The sequence below is a fragment of the Populus trichocarpa genome, chromosome 8 (genome assembly GCF_000002775.5).
Source record: "Populus trichocarpa isolate Nisqually-1 chromosome 8, P.trichocarpa_v4.1, whole genome shotgun sequence".
Classification (NCBI taxonomy): domain Eukaryota; kingdom Viridiplantae; phylum Streptophyta; class Magnoliopsida; order Malpighiales; family Salicaceae; genus Populus; species Populus trichocarpa.
The window spans coordinates 4,639,070-4,663,619 of NC_037292.2; the positions used below are offsets into that span (position 1 = coordinate 4,639,070).

Consider the following 24,550-nt stretch of genomic DNA (forward strand, 5'->3'; position numbering starts at 1 on the left):
AATTCAGTATTGCCCGGCGCCACGTTTCTTCTACCATTCCAATGGAAGTATTACGAGAGAACAAGCCTTGTCATAAGAGAGCCAACAAATGTCGTCGTGCATCTGTTTAATTGGTGATATTGCAGTGTATGCGTTCTCACCTGGAATAACTTCTTATACGACCAAAACCTTGCCACGGGAACATGGCAATGTGAAGCTTTTCAGGTTAAAGCATTGAGACTTCCTGATCTATATGTTTTTGTGGTTTTGACTTGCTATCCTGCTAGATAGGTGGCCAGTCTAAATTTCTTTCATGATAAGAAAAATGATAGCAATGCAAGCGTTTCAAGAAAAAAACAAGAAGAAAAATTTAAATTTGGGTCATCAATTGAATTTAATAAACCGATTAGTTTAAATAATATAAATAAAAAACACAATAAATAAATTAATAAAAAATATCAAAAAACTACCTTGAGTTTATCTACATTAGTATGCTAACTTTGCGACTTCATCATGATATTGAGATAACTACAAAAACAATTGAATAAAACTATAAAATTCAATTATAAAATAATCCAATATTAAAGGGAGAAACTAAAAATATATATTTTAAAAAAAAAAACAATAACAAAAAAAAACTTGAATCAAGTCAGGTTAAACTTGTCAACACCGTGATCATGAATAGAAGATTAAGATAACCTTGTAAAAAGAAAAGCGAGAAAAAAAGAGCACAAAGACTATTTTTTAATAAATTAAATGTTGGGGGATGAAATAAAAAAATAATTTTAAAAAAATAAATATTGAAAGATTTTATTTTATAACAAGAAAAAAATTAAATGAAAACATGATAATCTCATAAAAAATAAAATAAAATAAAATCAAAGCTCTTTCTAGCAAATAAAATGTTCAAAGAAAAAATTAAAGAAATAATATTATTAAAAAAGGTTGAAAAAACCCAAACTTAGCCCACCATCTGTGATCATCATGCAAAATCAAAGTAAAAAAAGCTTTGGCATTTAAAGCCTCATTATTATAATAAATACAATATTAAATAATAAAATTGAAAGAAAAAAAAACTAATTTTTATTTTTTATTAAAAAAAAATCCTCAAAACTTACAAGAATCAAAGTATAAAAAAACAAAAAAAAGGAAAGAAAGAAAACCAGACATTTTATTGTTCATTGCTGATGTGAAATATCAAAGCATTTCTGTATATGTTAATTAATTAACAATTAAGGGGCGGCTTCAAGCAATAGAAACAAGATTTCAGCATACGGGCTCATCTTCTAATCGAGGAGCCCACAAAAGAAGGGCTTCAAGTACAAAATGGATTGTCTGGACTCGTGACCGCTATAGCCCAAAGGGAACGTGTTACCTCCTGATTCACAGAGTTCCCTCTTCCATTCTGCAGAAAACAAAACGTTCATCTGCACTGTAAATAATTAGGCTCATGATCCAAACAGAATAGCAATAAATGCCCACTGTCGCAATCTTTTTAAACTAATCCCTTTGAAGCTAAGGTAAACACCCGAGAAAATAACTGAACACAGCACGTTACCATTCCTCGTAAATAAATGTAATGTGGAATCGGATCAAGCATCGTCGTCATAGAGCGTAAGTATACAGCAACGATGGATGAAATCAAATGGGTCGGTGCAAGCACCTGCTGCAAGTCACTGCAGATCATGTGTTTAGGCCGCAGACTGTGGCGCCTGTATTTTCCAGTATACATTTTATCTAGGAGCTGCGATGTAGAATATTATCATTACCCTTTTTCTTTGCATAATTTTATCCCAGCTACTAGTTTTTGTTATTATCAGTAGGCCAAGAGAGGCCAATTACCCTTTTATTTTTATTTTTAAAAAAATATTTTTTTATATTAGAATATTAATAATATCTTAACAATTTAATTTCTATTAAATAACCAAGTTAGCTATTATTAATTTATAACATAATATAATATATAATATATATGTACAGCATATTTCATTAAACTTTTCCTTTTCTTCTATTAACTAATTGAGAGCTTTTTTTCTTTTGAAAACAGAGAAAAAAAACAGAATAATACAAAAATAAAAGGTAGAATAACTAATTATTCCTTTATAATTAGTTATTAAAAATGTTAGGGTTTATAATAATTTAGGGGTTTGTTGAATTAATATGTTTATGGATAATATTATATGCATATAGATATGAATTGAAATGAGTTTTTATGAATTAATATATATTTTGCTATGAATTTCATATAAAAAATAATAGTGATGAACTCGCTGGTGATTAAAATTAAAGTATAGGACAACTCAAAAAATTAAAGACACAGTAGAAAAATTAAAATAATAATAATTAAAAATTTATGTTTAACCCACTTGTAAAAAACAATAAGTCAGTTAGAACATCATCAATTTGTCATGACAATCATTTTAAGCCATGGTTTTAGCTACCCTCTAACATATATCACCATAGAATCGTTGCCCAGAAAGTTCACTAGTACTTAAAAGATTTAAAAAACACAAGTATTGAACCCATTCTAAACTAAAAATAGATTGGTTTTATATATTAAAAAAAAATATTTTTGATAAGATTGATAATGAAGTTATTATGAAGTGGTTTTAAAATATGAAAACTCGAAAAAAATAATTATAATATAAGTTTTTTATTTAAAAAATATTATTAAATTAATTTTACAGTTAATATATATATTTTAAATTGATTTTTTTATATATGTCACATGCCTATGGAATATACAACATCAAATATTTATCAGGAATTTATCTTTTCAAATTGACGCCCGAGTGAATCATCAATATCCTGTATATTGTAAATAATAACAAGTGTATGATGTCAAAACTTTAGAGTCGGAGAACCTACACCACAAGAGTGTGTTTGGTATTAAAATTAATATTATTAAAATTAATGTTAATGATATGAGTTATTTTTTATTATATAACTATTAACTTAAATATTAAAGAGTCCCTCTTGAAATTCAACACTTCTCGGCACTTTCACCTTTTTTTTTTTCACCACATAGACTATTTAATATATTCACATTGAAACTTTTTTCTTTTTTGACTTACAAGGAGTTAGAACACAATGCCAACTACACAAATTTTTTTTATGTATTTATTGTCAGATTCTCTACAAGTGCTGATTTTTTATTTAGAATGACACATTTTTTTTTAATGATAATAGTGCAACAAACACCACGATTTATGCAAATTAGAAGCATTCTTTTTTAATCAATGACTACTTATTGTTAATGTGTTATTGACATTCATTAATCTCTTCACCAATGACAATGCAGGGTGTTGCATTTAATGATAAACACATATGTTTTCGTCAAACAATTTTCATATAACTTTCAAGATGAGTTGATATGACCGAGATTTATAAATACCTTAGATCACTAAATAAACACTATCAGGATTAAGATCACCATTTAAGGAATTGATTTGATTTGTACATGGCTGGTCTGGTCCATATGTTTCCTGTTTCACTTGAAGTTTAAATCTTAGAGGAGGTCATAAGAAAATAATAGCCGAGGATGCACGATTGCTTAAAACCTGTGTTGCAGGACTTTTATCAATTTTTCATTTTTATTTTTTATCAAACGCGAACAATGCATTTCTTAAAAATTGAAATCTTTAAAATTTTATCCTTTGGTGTTGTCTTCTATTTATCGACAGTCAAACCTTTTCTACTAAGAATGTGTTTGGCATTGCGGTAGTTGTTGTGGTTGTGGTTTGAAAAAAATTGTTTTATAAAAAGTACTTTTAGTTGAGGTTAGTTTGAAAAAATAGGTGTTTGGTTAAAACTGTGGTTGAAATTGAGGTTAAACAAAAAATAGTTTAATGTGTTTGGTTAAGAATGCTTTTGAAATTGAGGTTATAAAATAATTTTTAAAAAATATATATCAATATTAATGGTTTTTAATTTAAATATTGAGATTTAACTACTGCTATTACATCATGAAATAAATAATATTTCATATAAAATATTTATTATTGTTCCATTAAATTATCTATAATTCCTTTATATATAAAATACATTCGACAAGTACTACAATAATTAATTAACGTTAAACACTAATTTTTTAAATAAAACATAATTAAAAAAAATATTTTATTTTATTTTACTGGGTCGGATAGGTTGGTAGTTATGTTTTAAAATATATTAAAATATTTTTTTTTATTTTATAAAATTTATTTTTGATATTAATATATAACAATTTAATTTAATTTTTATTTTAAAAAATAGCAAAATAATTATAATTTAACCATAATCCAAATATGGCCATAATCATCATTTATAAGAAGAAAGCTAGTGATGACTTGGCATTGGCATAAATTATTTTATCCGGTCTGGCACCTCATGTATTTTCTGTTAGTTTTAATTTCTTACCATATAGAGCCAGCAGAGAATAAAAACTTAATTATTTATGGAAACAAGCGGGACGCATGTGAAAGCAGCCTTTCGCTGCTTCTTCCAATCCTACGTTGCAAACATAGAAAATAATAAGGTCCATGAACAGTAATTAATAATTTTTTCTTTACCAAATATTTAGCTCTTACGTTCTGTTTTAAACACAACCTCCACCACATAAACAAACGGCCTCTAAATCCCAAAATGAACTCTAAATCCCAAAATGAAGATAGACAGACTTTCCCAATCCATTTTTCTTCTTTTTCTCACCAAAAAGGTCAAGAGACCAGTTAATACCCATTTTACCCCTGTGAACTGGAAATTATTACGTTCTTGCTTATAATAATTAGAACGTTGGATGTTGGGAAGCAGGCGCGTGATTTTCTTTTCTTTTTTTGGTAAACTGACCAGTGAGAGAGAGAAATTGAAGTGACGTCTGTTACAAGCGCGTGATTTCAGCGTTGCTTATAAAAGCGTCTTCTTACCTCTCCAGTAAACAGAAACTACCAAATCAAACACTGCCACGTGTTCTTCTTCCTTCGTATTCATTAACTTCTTCGCTCAAGATTCCTGCCCAAAAATCTACACCCGCACCTAACACCCCCCCCTCCCCCCCTGTTCTCTCTCCTTCTCAACGAAAACGTTCAAAGGAAACAATGTTCTTTCTTTCTTGATAAATCAAACCTTCTCTTTTAATAGAAAACAAATCTCGAATTGAAAATGGGAAATGCCCTGAGATTCCTGTGTGGGCATTGTTGCAAACCAACAGAAGCAGGGGACTCTTATTCATTGGGACCACACGGTGTATCAGCGGCCACAGTTGGTGTTTCAGCTCTTGCCCGTGACTTGTTACACTTTGAAATCACATCTCAGGTATTCTTTCTTGCTTATGTTTTAAGCTTTCTTGAAATTCTGGCTGTCTCTGTTAATGGTTGACTTTTCTCATGGTGCAATTAAATTTCTGGTCATGATCGATCTGAGTGATCATGGAACTTCCGTTATTTTTTTTTATTACCATGCTATGATTTGCCTTATTTTTATGATCTTTAGAGTTTAGAGTGTCTTCTGCTTGTTTTTTCTTAAGGTCCCAGAAGGACTTGGCAAGCATGTGGTTTCATCCAAGAAGGCTCAAGCTAACTGGTAATAATTACACCACAATCCCTAATTCTCTGCAGGTTGTATGATTGCAAAGTTGCAAGCATGTAGTAATATGTAGCTAGTATAAATTTTGGACTTTTATGAAGGTATAGAAAGTTGTTGGAGGCCTGGAAAGAAGCAAAACCGCCACCAAAAACTCCTGAAGAAGCTGCTAGGCTGGTTATTCAGACCTTGAAGAGACACCAAAAGGCAGATGTTGAGGTACGAATTGAAAACCACCTACCATAGCATTAGATTTGTTGAGGTGCAGAATGTTTACTACATCAGCGTAGGTTTAATGCAAGATTATTGTTCCTATTTTACCTCACAGGGTTTATTGGCTTTCTATGGTCTCCCACTTCCTCACACGCTTATTCAAGTTTCTACTGGGATCCCAGCATCATTGCCTGAAGGGGTCAAGTTTGAGATGCCAACACTACCAGTTAATTATAGCAATAGCCCTTGCTCAAACTTTGAATTTATTTACAATCAATTTATTTCTGAGAATAGGTTTCATGTGATAGACAATTTGATTTAATTAACCCAGGTGGATGCAAAAGCCGTAGCTGATGGAGACACCATTACAGTTTATGTTAGCACGACCGACCCCAGGGAGTCAGCTTATGTTCCAAGGGAGGTTCAAACGGCTACTGTTCAGAGATCTAAAGCTCGTGCAGAGAGGAACTATGGGAAGGCAGATGCGCTTCATAAAAAAATTGTTGAAGCAGGATATCGGTTGGTTTTCTGATTTCTCTTGTATGAATTTTGTTCAATGAATACTCGGGCGACAAATCCCTTTCCAACAAATGCTTTGTAAACTCTTTTGCGCGCAGGGTATTAAATATTCAAAATCAGGAGATTCTTGCTCGAAAGTATCGCATTCGATTAAGGTAACATCTGCTCCCCGTAAGATTCAGGGGGTGTTTAGTAGTATAGTTGTAGTTATTTTTTAAAGTGTTTTTTATCCGGAAATATATAAAAATAATATTTTTTTATTTTTTAAAATTAAATTTTGACATTAAAATATCAGAAAACACAAAAAATAATTAATTTCAAGTGATTTTTTTAAAAAATTTCTTACAAAACACGGTTTCCACCAAAAAAAAAAAAAAAAAAACACCCCCTCAGTCCCTGAATAGTCTGCGTTTCGCATAAGAGGTTAATGTATCTGGAGGGGAAACGATATAGGGGCATAGATGCACCTGAGAGTGCAATGCCATATGGGAAAGAGGCGAAAGAGGAGCTTGCTAATCTTGTTCAGGGCAAGTGTTTGAGAATCTTTGTTTATGGAGAAGATCGTTATGGCCGCTGTGTAGGTGATATATATTGCAATGGAATATTTGTACAGGTGTGTCCCCATTTTCTCGAATTTGTCTTTCTGATTTATTAGTGGTGTATGAGATTTCTAAAATCTGTGTGTATAATAGGAAATAATGCTCAAGAAGGGGCTCGCATGGCATTATACTGCTTATGATCAACGCTGGGAACTAGAAACAGTAAGTGGCCATTATTCTTAGCTAACTCCCGCACTGGAAATTACTTACTCTTTTCCATTAGTGAATATAATAAGATTGAAACCTCACCTCGCAGAGAGTTTTTTAATATAATATCAAGATTTTAATAACCAGCGATTCCTTACTAGTATAGGGACTTGTTGGTGAAAAGTAAAATTATATCATTAGATCCACCGAACTTGAAACATTTCTGACACTTTCGTAACCTAATTATTGTAATTTGCATTCATCTTACTAGTGGGAAAAGGAGGCTCGAGCAAAGCGAGTAGGGTTATGGGCTTCACCAAATCCTGAGAAGCCATGGGAATGGAGAAAGGACAGACGCGAAGGCAGATAGTATTGTCCTAATCAACCCATCCAGACAGGCGTGAGTTCTCTTTTGGGTGGGAAGGAGCCTGCCTTGAACCATATTACGCCGGCATGACCCGAACCAGGCTTCAGCAACTAGCAACTTCAGCAACTAGCAACCCATTAATTGTACCCCGTATCAACTTGGAATTTGTCTAGAAATCCTGTACAAATTTATGCTAAATGCTAATTCAAGTTTTGGTTATTGAATGTTGGATTGAAAATGTTGTTGAGAGCCAGTAAAATATCTGTCAATGATCAAGAACTTAAGAGGATAAAAGAAGGGAAATAACAAGAGTGCTAGGTTAGAATCTCACCTCTAAACTGAAACCATGAATATCCGACAATCAATTGCAAATGGGGAAGAGAAAAGATTAGTAAAACACGTTTTATATGCAACATTCCTGTTTCTTTGCTCGAGGCAAATGTACCAAAGGACCAATAAAAGTACATAATCGAAGATGTTTCCAAGCGAAACCATATGAGCAACCTCTTCATTCCACATTGTGTGCTAAACAGTTTGTGGTAAAGAAAGAGTAGAAAGAGAAACAGGAGAAATTCTTTCCGGAAATGGTCCGGAAACATATGAACCAGGGCCCAAAATTTAAATGCAAAAACACCACACTACAAATGAGAAAACATACCTAGAGACTATAGTTGGATAATACAAAGGAAAACTAAATCAAAAAAGTTTAACAGGTGGGAAGGATATCATCAGCATCTGGACTTTCAAAGCGGCAGCGCAGCTGAAAAATACACTGCAAAAGACAATAAACAGAATTCAGTATGAAAGCTCTTCACAACTTGCTAAAATCCATTTATGAGATGCAAACCACAATTAATAGCTTTATATCTTTCCAGTGTCCAATTTTCTTCTACTGGCTGACCATCAACCTGACCAACCAGCCATTCACGCCTAACAAGACCTCAGTTGTTTATACCCCTAAATCTTTCCACCTCAAAGGATAATACAGCTTAATCCCTCCAAACACAGTTCATGGCTTACTGACAAAACCCTCATAAAAACCAGAGCTCAATGCGCTGTCCAAACCAGCAGTGTCAGCTGTTGCTTAGCGTGCTCTCAACAGGTGGTCACTTTAAGTTTTATGAAGGTATGCTCTGCAATTATATCTCTCTTGCTAATATTAAATGGAGATTAAAGCTTCTCTCACCTTCTTCTAGGAAATACCACTGACTTTATAGAATCACTACAAACTATTGATGATAAAGTGAAATTCATAATCACTACAAGCTAGTCATGCATAGATGGGCCAATTAAGCATACTGTAAAAAAATGATTGATCCATTCTAATCCAAAAGCAAGCCCATGAATTTGCAGTGGCAAGATACTTTATCCAAGGACAATGCCCATTCATGGCAAGGACTATAACTGTCTAGTTTGAGACTAACAACATGCAAAATCATTAAGGGGGATGATTAATGTGGGTGCAATGTCAAAAAGAGTTATGTCTGGTAGTCATAGTCATGCCCATCAGGTCAATGGCACAAGCAAGCCCTTGACTTCTAAAGAATAGATTGATTGAGGCCTGAATACACATTCGTACTCCTTAGATACATCAAATGTCAACAAAATTTACTTATTCTAGTGAATGAGCAAAAATTTAACAGAGTCATGCAACATTAAAAAAGAAATGGAAGTTCCTCAGTTCTCCTGGACCATATATCCCTATCATCATCTCATTTTGTCTTTATTTGCCAATATAAAATAATCTCAGATATCCAATGTGGGCATAAAGAAGTAAAATGGATCAAATTGAATACTGGAAAGCTATTTCACAGTCCAGCTTAGGATTAAGAACTCAAGAAAATAAAGCAAGCATAATAGAAACAGATCATGACAGCAGGAGAAACTCTAGGATTCAATTGGCACCATAAGGTATGCATAGAAAGGAAAGCTTTTTAATAATTTGGACAGGGGGGTAGAGTGGAAGCTATTCTGTCTTACTTCCTGGCTCTGTTTTATAAGCAAATATGCAAGTCCAGTGGATATCCTGATTCGTTATGGCAACTTCATAGCAGTTGACAATTACTCCTTGAAACCACTTAAGATCATTGAGCGCAACATTGCCAACAACAAATTATGTTACATAATCTTAAGCACTATGGCGTTACTTTGGGAGTTTTCTCCTCTTTTGTGGTTTCCAAAGCCGCAAGAGGATTCTTAAGCACTATGGCGTTACTTTGGGAGTTTACTCCTCTTTTGTGGTTTTCAAAGCCGCAAGAGGATAAAACTCCCAAAGTAACGCCATAGTGCTTAAGATTCCCACACTTTGTTAGGAATGAACAAATCGACAGCGTGGCAAGAGCTTCTATTGAAGCTGAACATGACCCAACATATTAAGCACGTCATAAATTTTAAAAGTTATTATTGTGCATCCAGTAATGGTTAATTTTCTTAGACAAACTGGTATGAAAGATGAGTTTTCTACTGGTGCATGGAAGGAAAGTGGAAATAGAATCAATCAATAAAAAGAAATTAGCAAATTAGCAGCAACAATGGTAGATTCACCTTGCATTCTCATTTGTGATTTTGTCAAGACTAAGAATGTCTGGTCTTATTTCCTGTCATCCTCCACTTCATCTGAATCTGAGTCACTTGCATTATAACCTAAAGGAGTCCAGATAAAAGTCACGTAAAACAAACAGAGCCATACTCTAAAATACCACTGAGAAGAAGGGAGGGAGGGAAGGAGAGTATATGTACCTGGACGTTTATCGCTTACTTTCCACACCGACATTCGACGTTTTGAAGCTCTACTCATCCAATCACTTCCCTTAAACATGAGTTTATGAAGATCATTTAGAATGGAAAATTCACAACCAAAGAGATTGGGGGGCAGTACAAAACTGAAGATTAAGCAGGTAGATTGACAAATGGAAGGCTAAGAATAGCTGGTAGGACTATAGGATTAGCAATGAAACAAAAAGCCTTTATCAAACACATACTATGAGACTGTCACGCTGTAAACATTTCACTTAACACGCACTCTCATGTTGAATAGAAAATGATAAAACTTTGGTATTTGTCACAATTAGAAACAAATGATTCTACAAAGACACTTTCCTACCCTTATAATCTAAATAGCGAAAATCAAGCTTAGGTCACAGTTCTAAATGTCAATTTAAAAAGCAAAATTTCCTATATCCACCAGGCTTCCAGTGACCTCTCAAACGTCAAAATTGTATTATACCATTCTGCAATTTGGATGCCAACTGCCGATGGAAGAATCTTATCTATGGACTATATAAACTTAAACCCATTTCCATTCTGCTTTATGCAACTAATGCACATTAGTAATTCTTCACTAATCTTTAAACAACAGCAAAGAAGACCACGGAAGTATTTAAAAGTTCTAATTTTCTGTTCCTTTTCCCAATTTCCTCAAAAGCAAACAAATGTAGCAGCCTTGGAATGCTATATAATATCCTCAACCCAAATTATATACACAACTAAACAAGCATGCAGAAGAAATTGGAAAGGAAAACCTGCAACCTTATATGAATTGAGTTTTCCCTTTTTTAAAGCCAAAGGCAACATAACACTCAAAAATCCAATATTTTCTTACAATTTACACCAAACCTTGAAATCGCACATCAACGGCTGCATCCTGATCTTGGAACTAAATACAACGCTAAGAACAATAAAATTAAAGAAACCAACACTACAAAGAAAACCCAGAAAGAAAACAACATAAAGAACCATAAAATAAACAATCAAAGAAAGAAAAAGATAAAACCTTTTCAACATCTTTAGGGACACCATAGCCATTAAAATACATCTGACCCACAAGAACTTGCATGGTAATATCACCAGTCTTTGCTTCCTTTAATGTATCTTGAAACCATCTTTTAGCACAATCAGATACAACCAGACCTAAGGGCACCCGTTTTTGGCCATCCAAAATAAGAGAACTATTTTCCATCCCTTTTGACCTTCAAACGCTCCGAGTCAACCCGGACCTCACCCGGCCGCGATAGAATGATGGGCAGGATGCTTCTTTTGTGTTTTGGCTTGTGTGAAGAGACTCTTTTGGAGAGTTCTAGGAGTTTGCCTGTGGAAGGAAGTGACTTTCCCGTACAAGAGAAAAAGATCGACAATTTTTTGCGGGGGGGTTTTGTCAGTTTTATTGGGGCTTTTGTTTCTTTCTATTTTTGGGGTCTTTACTTTGCTTTTGCTTTTGTTTTTGTTTTTCCTTTTTTATATCCAATCCTTATCTGTTGTTTGAACAGCTTCCTCATCAGATGATATCCATGGTAATGGTGATTTCCTGGGAGGATTCTTTACAACTTATTCTTTATTTATTTATAATTAAAAAAAGGTCTTCAGATTTGTAGGGTGGGATGTGAAGCGGGGAAGGCATGGAGAGACTCTCTTTTCTCCTAGCCTCGAAGGACGACTTAATTCCCATCTGACCTAGTTAAACTAAACCCGTGATCTAATTGAATTACGGCAAATCCTATTTGTAATCCCTATCTTTGAAGAAAAAAATATTTCTCATATTTTTATTTCTTGAAATAATATATTTTAAAACTCTTGAGGTATCATTCATTGAGAAAGGGATATGTCGGTTTGTTATTTACTTTGTCATTTTAGTTTGAAATCGAGGAAAGTTTTGAGAATTTCTCTACCAACTAATCCTTTCTCTACCATAGTTTCTGGAGTTAGAACACCACATAAACCACCTTGAATATCAACTAGATCATCAACTGGAAGCTTACCGCGGATTGAAATTTCTCTACCAAGACTGCCAGGGAACACATACGAGGCAAGAAGCCTCGTGTTGACTGGCATATTCTTATTTTGGGCACTAGGAATCTACCAAGGTTGCTGTCTTAACAGATTGTCTACAGAGATGAAACAAATTAAGATGGACACAAGTATTAATAGTGATTGTCTTTTCTACATTGGTGATAACATGGAAGATAGTAATCATTTGTTTTTGAGTTGGGCATTCTCTCAAAACATTTGGAAATCAATTCTGCGATTGTGCTGTATTAATAGAACTGTTGTCAGCTGGGATTAAGAGTTTCAATGGGCCAAAATTGACTTTGAAAAGATGACTTTCTTGTCTGCTCCTCTCAGGATAGCTTGGAGTGTCACAATATATGATTCGGAAAGAGAGAAACTGCAGAATTCACGATAATGCTCAGCACTCCGAGGAAGTTGTTTGCAAATGTGGATTTTTGATATCGTAAGGAGTAGGTTTCACAATTCTAAGCTGCTCTATAAGGCTCTTAACAATCCAAAGTATGTTTTGTTTTTTACGAATTGATAGTTTGCTCTGTATTCAAGGATTTGTTTCCTTTTGTTTTAGATTTTTGCCTTTTTTGTATTAACTCTTGTAGGGCAGAGCCCGGCCCTTTTTGTTGTCTCTTGATCTACGAATCCTTTTCATTCATAAAAAAGAAGGAAGGAAGGGAAAGGTAATTCCAAGTTGGTTCGACACGATTTCGATTCCAAACTGATATTTATCAATATATTTACGACTTTTTAGTTTCCATAATCTTGCAGCCTGCAGAATGCTGATTGTTGATTCTATTACACAGGAGACCAAATAAGTATTTGAATTCTTTGTTGCAAAATGCAAACGCAAAAAATAGAAAGATTATTTTCTAATTTGTTTTCGACATCGAAAGAAAGAAAGAAAGAAAATTGCTCTATAAATCTCACAGAAATACAATCAAGCCTTGGCTTCCTATTTCAAGATTTCCTCTAGCTTGTTCGATCATCATGACAGAATACCTAGCAAGACTCGAGAGGAGAAAAAATGAAATTACTCCACCATACAAAGTAGAGGTTTTTTACATGATTAGTTCATCAGGCCACGTCAAACGAAGCCATTACAACTGCTGACCAAATCCAAAAAAAAAAAAAGACCTATCAATAGGGCAGAACGTTCTCCAACGTTCATTTGGAAACTCCTCCCAGCAAAAATTCTCATTTGAAACGAGGAAGATCCGTTTTCAGACAAAAAGGGATAGAGTATCTACCTGTACCCCTCCAATTATAGAAAATGTTGAGTAAAAAATTCTATGTCAAAAGATACGATAAACGTAAAGAAGACAACTAAAAAAATAGGAAACAAATCAAACCAGCAGTTTTTGGATAAATATCCGAGCACAAACCGTAATAATTTGGCGACAAAAAAAGAAGCATTTGATTGTCTTCCAGCTAGCTAGTTTCCCATAGGTTTTCAGGCAATTCAATGAAGGTTCCTGAGTGGGCTTATGGGGTTCCTCCTATTAGTGTTATTGGGGAAAGCTATTGTACTCCTTACCCCCTTGAGTTGATTGTCAAGAAGAAGATTAATAAACTATCCAGTTCGCAATTTCAAGTGTTTGATCTCAGTGGAAACTTTCTCCTAAAGGTAGATGGTGGTGTCTGGAACTTCAAGCTGAAAAGAGTTTTGCTTGATCCTGCTGGTTTTCCAATCCTCACATTGCGGGGAAAGGTAATTGATAATTAATCTCTTGTGAAAATCAATCCTAGCTAGCATGAAAAAAGAAGATCATATATATTATTCCTTCTAATTTTTTAAAAAGTAATAAATTGCCAGAATATATTGATATTGCATTTATTGAAGAACCTGAAAATGTCTATTTTTTACTGTTATTTTCTTATGTTAAGGCACTTGCATTTCGGCATAAATGGAAGGCTCACGCAGGTGAAAGCACACACGACACCAGCAATATCCTCTTCTCTGTGAAGCAATCTCATCCTCTCCAGATTAAAAAACAGATCAATATCTTCTTGGCAAACAACTTCAAGAAAAAGGAACCTGACTTCCATATAACTGGAGCTTACACATCCTTGTCATTCAAAGTTTATGAAGGCCGTAGACTCATTGCAGAGGTACTAACGAATAGCTTTTATGCTTATATATTTGGCTTCAGATATGAAAACGCGAACATCTGTTTGACAATGTTCAACAATATTTTGAATATATATATATATATATAGTTTCTTTTCTATTAAAAAACGATGGATAATTTTAACCGACTGCACTTATGATTTATTATTGTAACGATATTTTACAGGTCAAACATAACTTCACTCTTGAAAGTTTCTGCAAGGGAAAGGAGAAATACAAGGTTAAAGTTTATCCAGAGGTTGATTATGCATTCATCGTGGCATTGCTGGTGATTCTTGATGAGAATGACACCCCTTGAGCAGGTGGTCCTTTTTCTTCACCGGTATTCTGCAACGACGCTCCGAAATTGTTTCTGATGTTTGTTAAGCTTTTTTTTTATTTCCTTGTATTATCTCTGTACTCGTAAGGACTTGAGTATATTAATGGATGTCACTTTTAATCTATTGTTGTCAAATCAAAGAAATTATTAGATATAGCAATCGTATCTTCTCTTGTGTAAAACTGGATCCATCTATCATGAAAATGCCCGTAGACCCCATTTTCTCCGAGAAAATCACATGGACTGTGAATGATTCCTTGTCAAGTCGTTGCTTCCATAGCCGCTGCTTAATTGTGACCTTTCATAATTATCAAGTTTGCACGGGAAGACCGCTCTCGCCTGTTTGAACGGGAACAAAAGGATTAATAGGCATGCAGGTCTCGAAAGACTCTTTCCAAAGATTGTTCCCCTTACCTTCTCTTGTCCTAGAGAAATAAACGTGATGAGGTTATTGGAAACCTTTAAAAAATTATGGTTTTCTCATGGTTGTTATAAATTAGAAGGCGTAAAATACTGGATTTAGATCGCTAGGACACTTGCAAAATAAGTCTTTTGAAAAGGTTAGGTACCTTTAATGTCTAAGTTGGTTTGGGTAGGAGATAGGAAGGAGCCTTGTGAGCTCGTCTATATATGTTATTAGTTGTAGAGAATATTTAGACTTGAGTAAAAAGTGTTAGAGAATAATATAAATCATATCTTGTAGCCTCACCTAACAGCTTAAGCTATTGAGTTGAAATGGTTTTTTGACATGGTATCAGAGCCTTGATGACCAAGCGGTCACGAGTTCGAATTTCACCATCCCTATTTATTTGATAAAAATTAAATACAAGGTAATGTGGGCCTGTGCAAGTTTCAAGCCCAAAGAGCTTTCACTTGAGGGAGTGTGTTAGAGAATAATATAAATCATATCTTGTAGCCTCACTTAACAGCTTAAGCTATTGGGTTGAAATGGTTCTTTGACAAAAAGAAGAATACAGAGTTTTTTTTTTTTTTTTTTTGAGAAAAAGATGACTTCTCTTAGGTTCAAAACTATCTATTTAACATTGAACTCAAATGAGTTTGTCTACGCAAAAATAAGATGACTAATATACATGTTATCCATGATTTTAAACTACTTAATAATAAAGATCCGAAGTTATAACAGATAAATGCAAAAATTATTCTAATTTTAAATTTTATAGGTTGCATATTGCATATGATGATAATAACTAGACCAGTTTTTAGGACATACATATTAAAAAGAACATGTTTTTATTTAATGAATATATGTTTTGTCCATGTAATTTGTAAGAAGTATATCAGGTTTAATTAGGAGGCAATACATTTAACCAGGGTGATTATTTTCAGTTCGATTTGGTTTTTTATCTATAAAAATAACTAAACTGAATTTTTTTAAATAAAAAAACTAAAACCGAACAGCAACCGGTCGATCTGGTTTCGGTTCGGTTCGATTATTGTATATTAAATACCAAAAATTATATTATTTTTTGGGGTTTTTTTAATTTCCAATGGGTTTGGTTTGGTTTTTTAGGTTTAGTTTTTCGGTTTTAGGCTTATGAAACCAGAACCTAACCGGCCGGTTTTTTAAATATTTTAATCGATTTTTTTTACGGTTCGGTTTTTTCAATTAATTTTTTCAATTTTCTTGATTTTTTGGTTTTTTTACTCACTACTTTTGACTAAATCAATCATATAAAAAATTTGATCGGTCTACGTCATCTCGTTGAGCATCCTATACAAGGGTGTTGTCATTATATCTTATAGACATATGTAATCCAATTTGAGAGTATTTGCTTTAGACTTTTGAGCCATCAAGATTCTTGGATGATCGATGATCCCTCTTTCAAGATAGTATTAGGGCACCTGCTACATTCGGATCCAAATAAAAAACCGCATCCGAACGAGTTTTGCTGTGTACTATAGCTTTGGATTCGTGTAACTTCCGAGTCTAAATTCAAGCATCGAGATGTAAATTATGTCAAAGAGTAGAAGCCCCGAAACTATCGAATCGTAAATGGCCACAATGCTCGCGCAAAAATCTTGCTCGGCGAAGAAAACCCGCACCTTATTATTAGCGGCAACGTGTACAAATTAACAAAGCCGAAGGGATAGGTAAATCATTCTTTAAAAAAGTTACCGAATAATTAATTTTAAGAAGAAAAAAAACATGAGTAAGGGGCTTTAAGTTGTGGTTACAGTCTTTGGCATGTGGGCTTTTAGTCAAACGCGGCCGACACCATTTGTTTAATACTAATTTAATTTAATATCTCCTTCCCATCAAAATTGGAATATTTATTTTTTATGTTTTTTTAAAAATTAATTTTTATTTTATTTTAAATTAATATTTTTAATCTATCCTAAATCTACTCACTTTCCCCTCCTGGTGATCCAAAGCGAATACTTCTGCCAACTGACAATTCGGATTGACACTCCTTCAGTGTAAAGATGATATTTCAATGATGTTCCGTGTAAAGTTGAAGTAATAACGAAAAATTCTCTGCTACTTGTGGACAAGATACATAGAAGAAGAGAGAAAACTACAAATTTTGTCAATTAACCATGATTTAATCAAAAGCTTCGGTAACCAATTAAAAAGGAAAAAAAAAGGCACCCAAAATGACAGGACAAGATTGGTGTGAAAATAAAAGAAAACAACAAAACATGGTAATTTCATGGGCTTACATTTCCTCCACCATTGAAGTGGCCATGCTTATCTTGTTTGTGAGCACATTGTATTCATCATTCATTTACATCATACGTGTAACATTTGATATGAATGTGACAACTAGTTACGAGTGTGATTTAACCAAAGAAAAAAAACTTTTAAAGAGAATATTATATTATTTAAGGTGGTGTTTGTTTTTGCGGTACAAACTGTATTTTATAAATTTTTAAATTCTTTTTATTTAAAATTAATTTTTTTTTGTTTTTTAGTATTGTATTGATATACTAATATGAAAAATAAATTTTAAAAAATAAAAAATATATATTATTTTTATATATTTTTAAATAAAAATATTTTAAAAAATAATCATAAATACACTCACCGCTCACCGAATAACTCACGTCTCAATTGATGCTGCAAACTATCAACACATGACTTAGCCCCCTCTCTCCTCCCACCAGGACAAATCCCGACGTTGTTTTTTGAAGAAAAGTGGATGGATTCTAGCAAAAGGGCACTGAGGCAGAAGGGCACCACCAGCATCTCAAAGCAAAGACTAGTTTCTGCATGTTTTTTTTTTTTTTTTTAATTTTAATTTGGCATTGTCGAGTCGACTTTTGTTTGGTTCGGTTATTTATTCAACTGGTTCTAAAGCTACAAAGAAATTCATATCCCATCATGTTGTCTTCTTATCATGATATCGAATCAAGATGGAGAGATTATTTGCACTAATCGATCATGCAAGTATATGAAATGGTGGGCATATTCGGAGTCGCATATCAGCACGAAGTACTGTCAAAATCAGTATGGGGAATATTGATATTCTGCATAAAGGATCTCGGCACACTGGAATCAAAAACGAAATTGTTCTCTGGACACTACTCATGTTGGCCAACATTCCCCGCCTTATATTTCCTTCCTGCTTTTGTTTTTATCACATTTGTACCTAGACGTGCTGTTTAGAATTCTCTTTAAAATAGTATTTTATAAAAAAAATTATTTTATTTTATTTTATTTTTTAATCATTTTGATATCATACTAGTATTAATAATAATTTTTAAAAAATAATAAAATATTATTTTAATATATTCTCGTGTACCTCCTCAATCTTTGCTAAGATTGAAACAAATATAAATCGCGTTTGGTATCCTTCAGCAAATGTTTCGTCAAGGAGCGATCAATCCCAGACTTGGATCAAAATTATTACTAATTTTCTATGTTTCTCTCTCAAATATTTACTCTCATGATTTAAAATATGGTTACAAGGACATAGCTTTCTTTACGTATGTTTTGATTCTCTGGATCCATCACCTGCCCGCTACAGTTTGAAACAACGGCTCTAAAGGAATATAAACTCGGGAAGGAAAAGAAAGCAAGCTCTAACCTTAGTAGCCAGTTCCCGTGCGATATGGTTATATTTTCTCTTTTAATGGGTCTATTTTCAACTAAATAATTATCTTTAATTAAGAAAAAAAATGCAAATAATCCTTGATCAGCCATCGCATTTTTATATAAAATCTAATTTCCATGAGCCTGAAGTTTGATGGACTAAAGGCTAAACTAATAACACACATATATACAGACCGCTTTTGCGCTTATTAACTACTTCGGCAAAAACAATAGTAATTAATAGTTTGTACATATTTCTGAGGTTTAGTATTCAAAATTTATTTGAAGAGTAATAAAAACTTTAATCATCTGGGAAAAAAATATTAAAAAGAGCCATGATAATACTACCTTCGTATCATGATAAACAAGTCAATTAAAAGCTTATTTAGAAATGTCGTACGAGTTGTTTTTCAATTAAAAATATATTAAAATATTTTTTTATTTTTAAAAAATATACTTGTATATCAAAATGATTAAAACAAATAAAAAAATAAAAAAATCAAGATTTTTTATAAGTATAATTTAACCGCCCTCCAGAACATTCTCTAAAAAAAATCATTGTCAAGGTCATGGAGACACTAGTCCTTCAATGAAATTGGATTTTATCGAGCGTTAGAATTATGACACCAAATTCCTCTACTCGTTAAATCAATTGAAACAGATTGGTTGTCCTCATCTCCCAACAGCAAAACAAGTGAATATTTTTAGATTCTTGGCCCATAGGATCAGATAGGTGCCATATGGAATTTGAGCGTCAGACTCTATGCCATTAGAAACATGTCTGGATTGGGTGTTATCAGCGATTCATCGTTAACGATTTCTAATTAAAAACAACTCGTGATTAATTATTAAGATGAAGGATAAAAAACCAAGTTATTGCCTGCTTAATCTCCGTTTCCTTTGATTTATAATATTCGTGTCCACGTTCATGTACCTCGATAACATCGTGACAGGAATAAAAATGAAGGGGAGGGTGGGAGTTCTGGCACGCCATCATATGTGACCAAATAATGCACAACAAAAGCGACAGGCCCTCCAGTTCCAGAGTCGGTGCATGATATTGATATTAATATTAATAGAAAAGTTGTACGAGTTCCCTTGCTCGATCGCTTTTGTTATTTCTGTATGTTTTTTTGGATCGTGAATGTCTCTAGGATAATTATTAAAAGTAAATCTAATCATCTAGATGGTGCCCGATGGTAAGAGCTTGGGACCAAGAGGTTTGCTTTTTTTGTGGTTTCAGATTCGAGTCATGTGGTTACTCATATGATGGCCACTGGAGGCTTACATGATCGTTAACTTCAGGGCCCATGAGATTAGTCGAGGTGCGCGCAAGCTGGTCCGGACACCCACGTTAAAGTAAAAAAAAAAAAAAAAAAAGCCATTCAATCTTCTTTTTTTTTTTTTTTTTTAATAAAACTTATCATGAACACTTGCAGAGTTATAGCATAAAAAATCTATTAAGGGATGCTGCTTATAATTCCTGTAAATGTTGATTTTTAAAGTTTTTTTTTAGAAAATATATTAAAATGATATTTTTTTTATTTTTAAAATTTATTTTTAATATCATTATATTAAACTAATCTAAAAATACTAAAAAAAAATTTCAAACTTAAAATTAGTGGTATAAGAATCTCATGGATATCCATGATTAACCAACAAGGGGTAGCTTATTCCGGCGTAGGATGAAGGAAGTGGAGGGCTAGCTGGGAAAGTGGGAAGTGTGTAAGGTCCCATGGACACCCGACCGCTGTCCCACCCCGAGAAAAAGTTACCATGTTAGTCCCCACGATGGTCCCATATGAGGACGCACTTCTTTTGGTTTGTTTTGTAATTATTATCAATTGAGAATGTGCCCACTTCTTCTGTTGGTCGCTCCTTTTCATGTGATCAAAATTGATTCGATTGTGTGATCCCCAAACGAAAAAAAAAAAACTATTTTGATAATGTAGTTCGCACACCTTCCATCAAAATGATTGTTCGATTGGGCTGTGCACGCTGATGCTACGATGAACCTACTCTCACCGTGCTGTTTGAAAGCATCAGCTATAAGGATCTAATCTGGGCCGTTCACCTGGCAAGACAAGGTCGTTAAGTTAATAATTATAAAGCCACAAGAAATGTGCTGTTTACCAAGAAAAAAAAACATCACATGCTATATATGAATTATTACTAATATTTTATATTTTAGTCTTGGTTTATGATGCAATCGCTTCGCCATTAAAGATACATATTATGAAAAAAAATACGGCAATTATACATATTAATCCCCTTTTAAATTTATATATTTCAAAATATATTATTTAATAAAACATATACTGTGAAGTACAAAATATGAACCAAACATAGAAGATAAATAATAATAATAATAATTATTATTATTATTTAATAAAAATATAAACAGACAAAAAAAGAAGAAGAGAAGATAACATTTCAATTTTCATTCATCAATGTACAAAAAAATTGGATTGACCTCGAGAAATTCCCCAAGAATAAGATATAATGTCGTCACCAAAATGGTATGGAGCCCTGTTCCCGCTCCACCCAATAATGCTGACCAAAACCTTAAAAGACTCCACAGGGCTCCAGAGTGACACGTGCTCCTGCCCTCGGTTCTCTAACTTCATCAAAATCCTGTCCGTTCTCCATCTTCATTAAATTTAACATTTATCTGTAATTTAATATTTTTCTCTAATTATATATTTTAAAAGCAGTGCTCAGTGCACAATTTATTTAATACTGTTGCCACAATTTTGGTAAAACGGTAAAAAGCGACGACGCATCCAGTAAATTAAAATTAGAAGAAGAAAAAAGATCATCATCATCGTCACAATACCACATCTTTATTGAGCAATGAAAATACCGAAAAACAGGGACATATAGCGTTAACCAAAGAGGTCTCCCCATCTTGGCTGGCTCTAACTACTTTCACTCTTACAACTGTAACAATCAAAACCAAACGAAAAACGACAACCAGGCCCAGTAAAACAAACCAGACAGGACCCAAGTGACGATGATTCACATCTCTCCTTCACAAACAAAACACACGTGCGCACCCTATTTATTCCAAACCACGAGTATATTACAATACTTCCGGATGCACCTGATCAGAGTCCACTCAAATAGCCAGAACCAAACCCGGAACGGACTTACCGATCCGGTCGGAGAGACTACTCTCCCAGACGGATGGGCAATGCACAGGAGAAATCTCAGTCGTTGATGATGACTTTGACTTGGACTTAAAATCAGACGACTGTGATTGGTTTCCAAGACGAGTAACAGTAAGAGAGGTATTGAAGTACTCTCTAACCTGGGTAATTACCCCATCCGTAACAGTCCAAGCGTGCACCCAAGAAATGGAACGACTGGTATCACACCCTTCAACAACCACAATGTTTCCGAAAGAGGTGATGGAAAGAGGCGAGAACTCGAACGGCACGTCGTTGTCTTTTTGTTCACCAGTGAGAAGGCGCATCAGAAACTGGTGAGACGGCGGGCCATGGAACCACCATTCAAGATCGTGGGCTAGGATCTTGTGTACCGTGTCCACGTCACGTGACTTTAAGGCTTCATAGAAAGCAAGAACCACTTCTTGGTTCTTTCTTGATGATGTTGGTGGCTTTGGTTCAGTGATTTCTGCCAGAATTTCTTGTGAGTTAGCCAGTTCTTGGAAAGCTTTGACTGTACCTGTTAGACAAATAAGAAAGAAAGAGAAAGACAGACAAGTTCTAGATAGAGGTAGATGTGTCTAGAAGAAATAGCTACCAGAGAAATGAGGACTGGTGGAGGTTCTATAGGGGAGAGGGGAGCATTATATAGAGGGGCATGGATTGGGTTATGATTCTGTGTTTTCATGGTCGGTGGGCTTCCGAGGATAATTTTGTCATCGTATTATTTCTCGAGGGTGCTTTGGTGATTTCAAATGAAATATTGTTTACACTCAATGAGTGTTTGGTTGTATGGTTTCTGGTATGTATGAGAACGTGTTCTAATTCATGTTTTAAAAATAATTAAATTTTTTTTTGTTTAAAATTAAATTTTTTTTAGTATTTTTAAATTATTTTGATGTATTGATATTAAAAATAATTTTTTAAAAATAAAAAAAATTATTTTAATATATTTTTAAGTAAAAAATACTTTAAATCATAACCATTGTCATCTGTTTTTGGAATTATTATTTTTTAAAAAAATAATAAACTAATATTTTCAGTTTTTTTTTATTGTTTTGATGTTTTTTAATTAAAAAAATTATTTTAATTAAAAAATATCATACAACTCGTTAAACACACTATAAATTTCGTCTATTGTCTTACTTTTATCATTATAATCCAAAAACAATCCAAGACTTGAACACAGGGATCCAAGAAGCACCACCGAGTTATTGCTTGAGGCGGTACGAAAAATCTGTCCATGTCATAAAACACGTGTTTTTTTGTACAATACTCGGGATTAAGGTATCCGAGATAAATATACAGTTCTATCAACAAAAGGCTACATATATTGGTGTGTGTGTGTGTGTGTATGTGTTTATATATATATATATATATATATATATATATATATATATATATACATTATATTAAAGTATAAAAATATGAAATGTTATAATATGTTTGATAAAAGAATATGGGGCTGCGTGAACTTTAAATAAAAATCATGTTAACAATTGTTAGCCACGTGTGTGTGTGTGTGTAAACCATAAGGATAGTTTTATATAAGACTTCAAGATCAATACTGAAATAATTGATATGATAAAAGCCGAAATGAAATATCCCCGAATCTGTAGGGGTTAAAATGTAAGTTTGAAATATGATGGTTAGAGATGACGTGGCGTTAAAGGATTGGAGAAAGGGTTGTGGAGGGTTCTTGGGGCTTGTCTGTATTCTTGGACGCGCCGAGGACAGATAAGCGGTCAAGACAGATTAGTGGAGCCAACTTTTTTGACCTTTGATTGGAATTGAAGTAACTAAAGACAAGTGTTTTTGGTATTTTACGCTATCAACTTTGTGAGGGATTGTTGTTTTTACATTAATTAATTATAATTAATCAACAAGAAACTAAAACATGTGGGTAAAGTATTTTAGCAAAGAACAATGCTTTCCCTATTTTTACCCTGTAAAAACATTCACTAGCTAAACAATTAACGGGTGATTTATTTTTTCACGGGACATGCAAATTAATTATAGACAAACTTAATTTTTACCTTTCATTATAAATAGCCAAATGACTTAATTAGCTCAAGCACGATTAAATTTCTAAGGTGTCCTGGTAAGCTACTGGAATAAAGTTTCATTTCAGAGATTTTTTTTGTTTTTTTATTATTATAATTAAATTCATTGAAGAATAATTTAGTCTTTCATAAATATAAAATATTAATAAAAAAATAATTGGCCAGAATATGAGAGTGTCCTACCATTTATATTTCATATTCAGTTTAATTCTTATTTATTATTATTATTTATATTTTTAATTGATTTTTTATTCAATTTCATCTCCAATAATTAGGTTTTGTCTTCTTTTTTTTTAATTAAATTTGACCGTCGTTCTTTTAATAATTTTATATCCTTTCACTAGTTAAAATTTGTTTTAATTTTATCATTCGTTGTTTGATTTTAATTTTTTTCATGTCAAATTTTGACCACATTCTCTTTTACCGGTGTTTAATTTGTTATAGATCTTTATTTTATTGCTTCTTTTTTAATTTCATTCATTAATTTTTTTTATTAGGCCATAAGTTTTGAAAGTCAACATGGGTTGACTTTGAATTTTTTTAGATTCTTTTATGAAATTGATTTTTATTTTTAATTTCATCTTTAAATATTTGATTTTTAGAATTGATCTTCATGCTTTTTTTTATAACTTTTTTTTCTATAGCATCATCCAAAAT

General features: G+C 33.2%; 4 protein-coding genes across 6 annotated transcripts; 2 read left to right on the forward strand and 2 right to left on the reverse strand.

Moving 5' to 3' along the window:
- Positions 1-4,985: 4,985 nt before the first annotated feature.
- Positions 4,986-7,621, forward strand: LOC7472453 (staphylococcal-like nuclease CAN2). The gene is made up of 9 exons (XM_002311218.4): positions 4,986-5,271; positions 5,483-5,538; positions 5,643-5,757; positions 5,867-5,977; positions 6,083-6,270; positions 6,369-6,425; positions 6,724-6,883; positions 6,963-7,031; positions 7,288-7,621. Exons 1-9 carry the CDS (start codon positions 5,119-5,121, stop codon positions 7,384-7,386), a joined length of 1,008 nt encoding a protein of 335 aa, XP_002311254.1. The 5' UTR covers positions 4,986-5,118; the 3' UTR covers positions 7,387-7,621.
- Positions 7,622-7,771: 150 nt separating this feature from the next.
- Positions 7,772-11,695, reverse strand: LOC7472454 (uncharacterized). 2 transcript variants are annotated; one of them, XM_024607423.2, is made up of 4 exons: positions 11,156-11,695; positions 10,123-10,192; positions 9,933-10,026; positions 7,772-8,155 (listed from the first exon to the last, which is right to left on the reverse strand). In XM_024607423.2, exons 1-3 carry the CDS (start codon positions 11,339-11,341, stop codon positions 9,974-9,976), a joined length of 309 nt encoding a protein of 102 aa, XP_024463191.1. In that variant the 5' UTR covers positions 11,342-11,695; the 3' UTR covers positions 7,772-8,155; positions 9,933-9,973. The 2 variants fall into 2 exon arrangements, with proteins under 2 accessions (XP_024463191.1, XP_002312191.1); XM_002312155.4 differs by having other exon boundaries at positions 9,928-10,026; positions 11,156-11,692.
- A 1,614-nt stretch (positions 11,696-13,309) lies between these two features.
- Positions 13,310-14,731, forward strand: LOC7462107 (protein LURP-one-related 14). 2 transcript variants are annotated; one of them, XM_052455225.1, is made up of 3 exons: positions 13,310-13,870; positions 14,158-14,271; positions 14,457-14,731. In XM_052455225.1, exons 1-3 carry the CDS (start codon positions 13,625-13,627, stop codon positions 14,586-14,588), a joined length of 492 nt encoding a protein of 163 aa, XP_052311185.1. In that variant the 5' UTR covers positions 13,310-13,624; the 3' UTR covers positions 14,589-14,731. The 2 variants fall into 2 exon arrangements, with proteins under 2 accessions (XP_052311185.1, XP_052311184.1); XM_052455224.1 differs by having other exon boundaries at positions 13,336-13,870; positions 14,047-14,271.
- Positions 14,732-21,487: 6,756 nt separating this feature from the next.
- Positions 21,488-22,411, reverse strand: LOC7472455 (wound-induced protein 1). The gene has a single exon (XM_002312156.4). It carries the CDS (start codon positions 22,136-22,138, stop codon positions 21,782-21,784), a length of 357 nt encoding a protein of 118 aa, XP_002312192.1. The 5' UTR covers positions 22,139-22,411; the 3' UTR covers positions 21,488-21,781.
- Between the last annotated feature and the right edge of the window lie 2,139 nt (positions 22,412-24,550).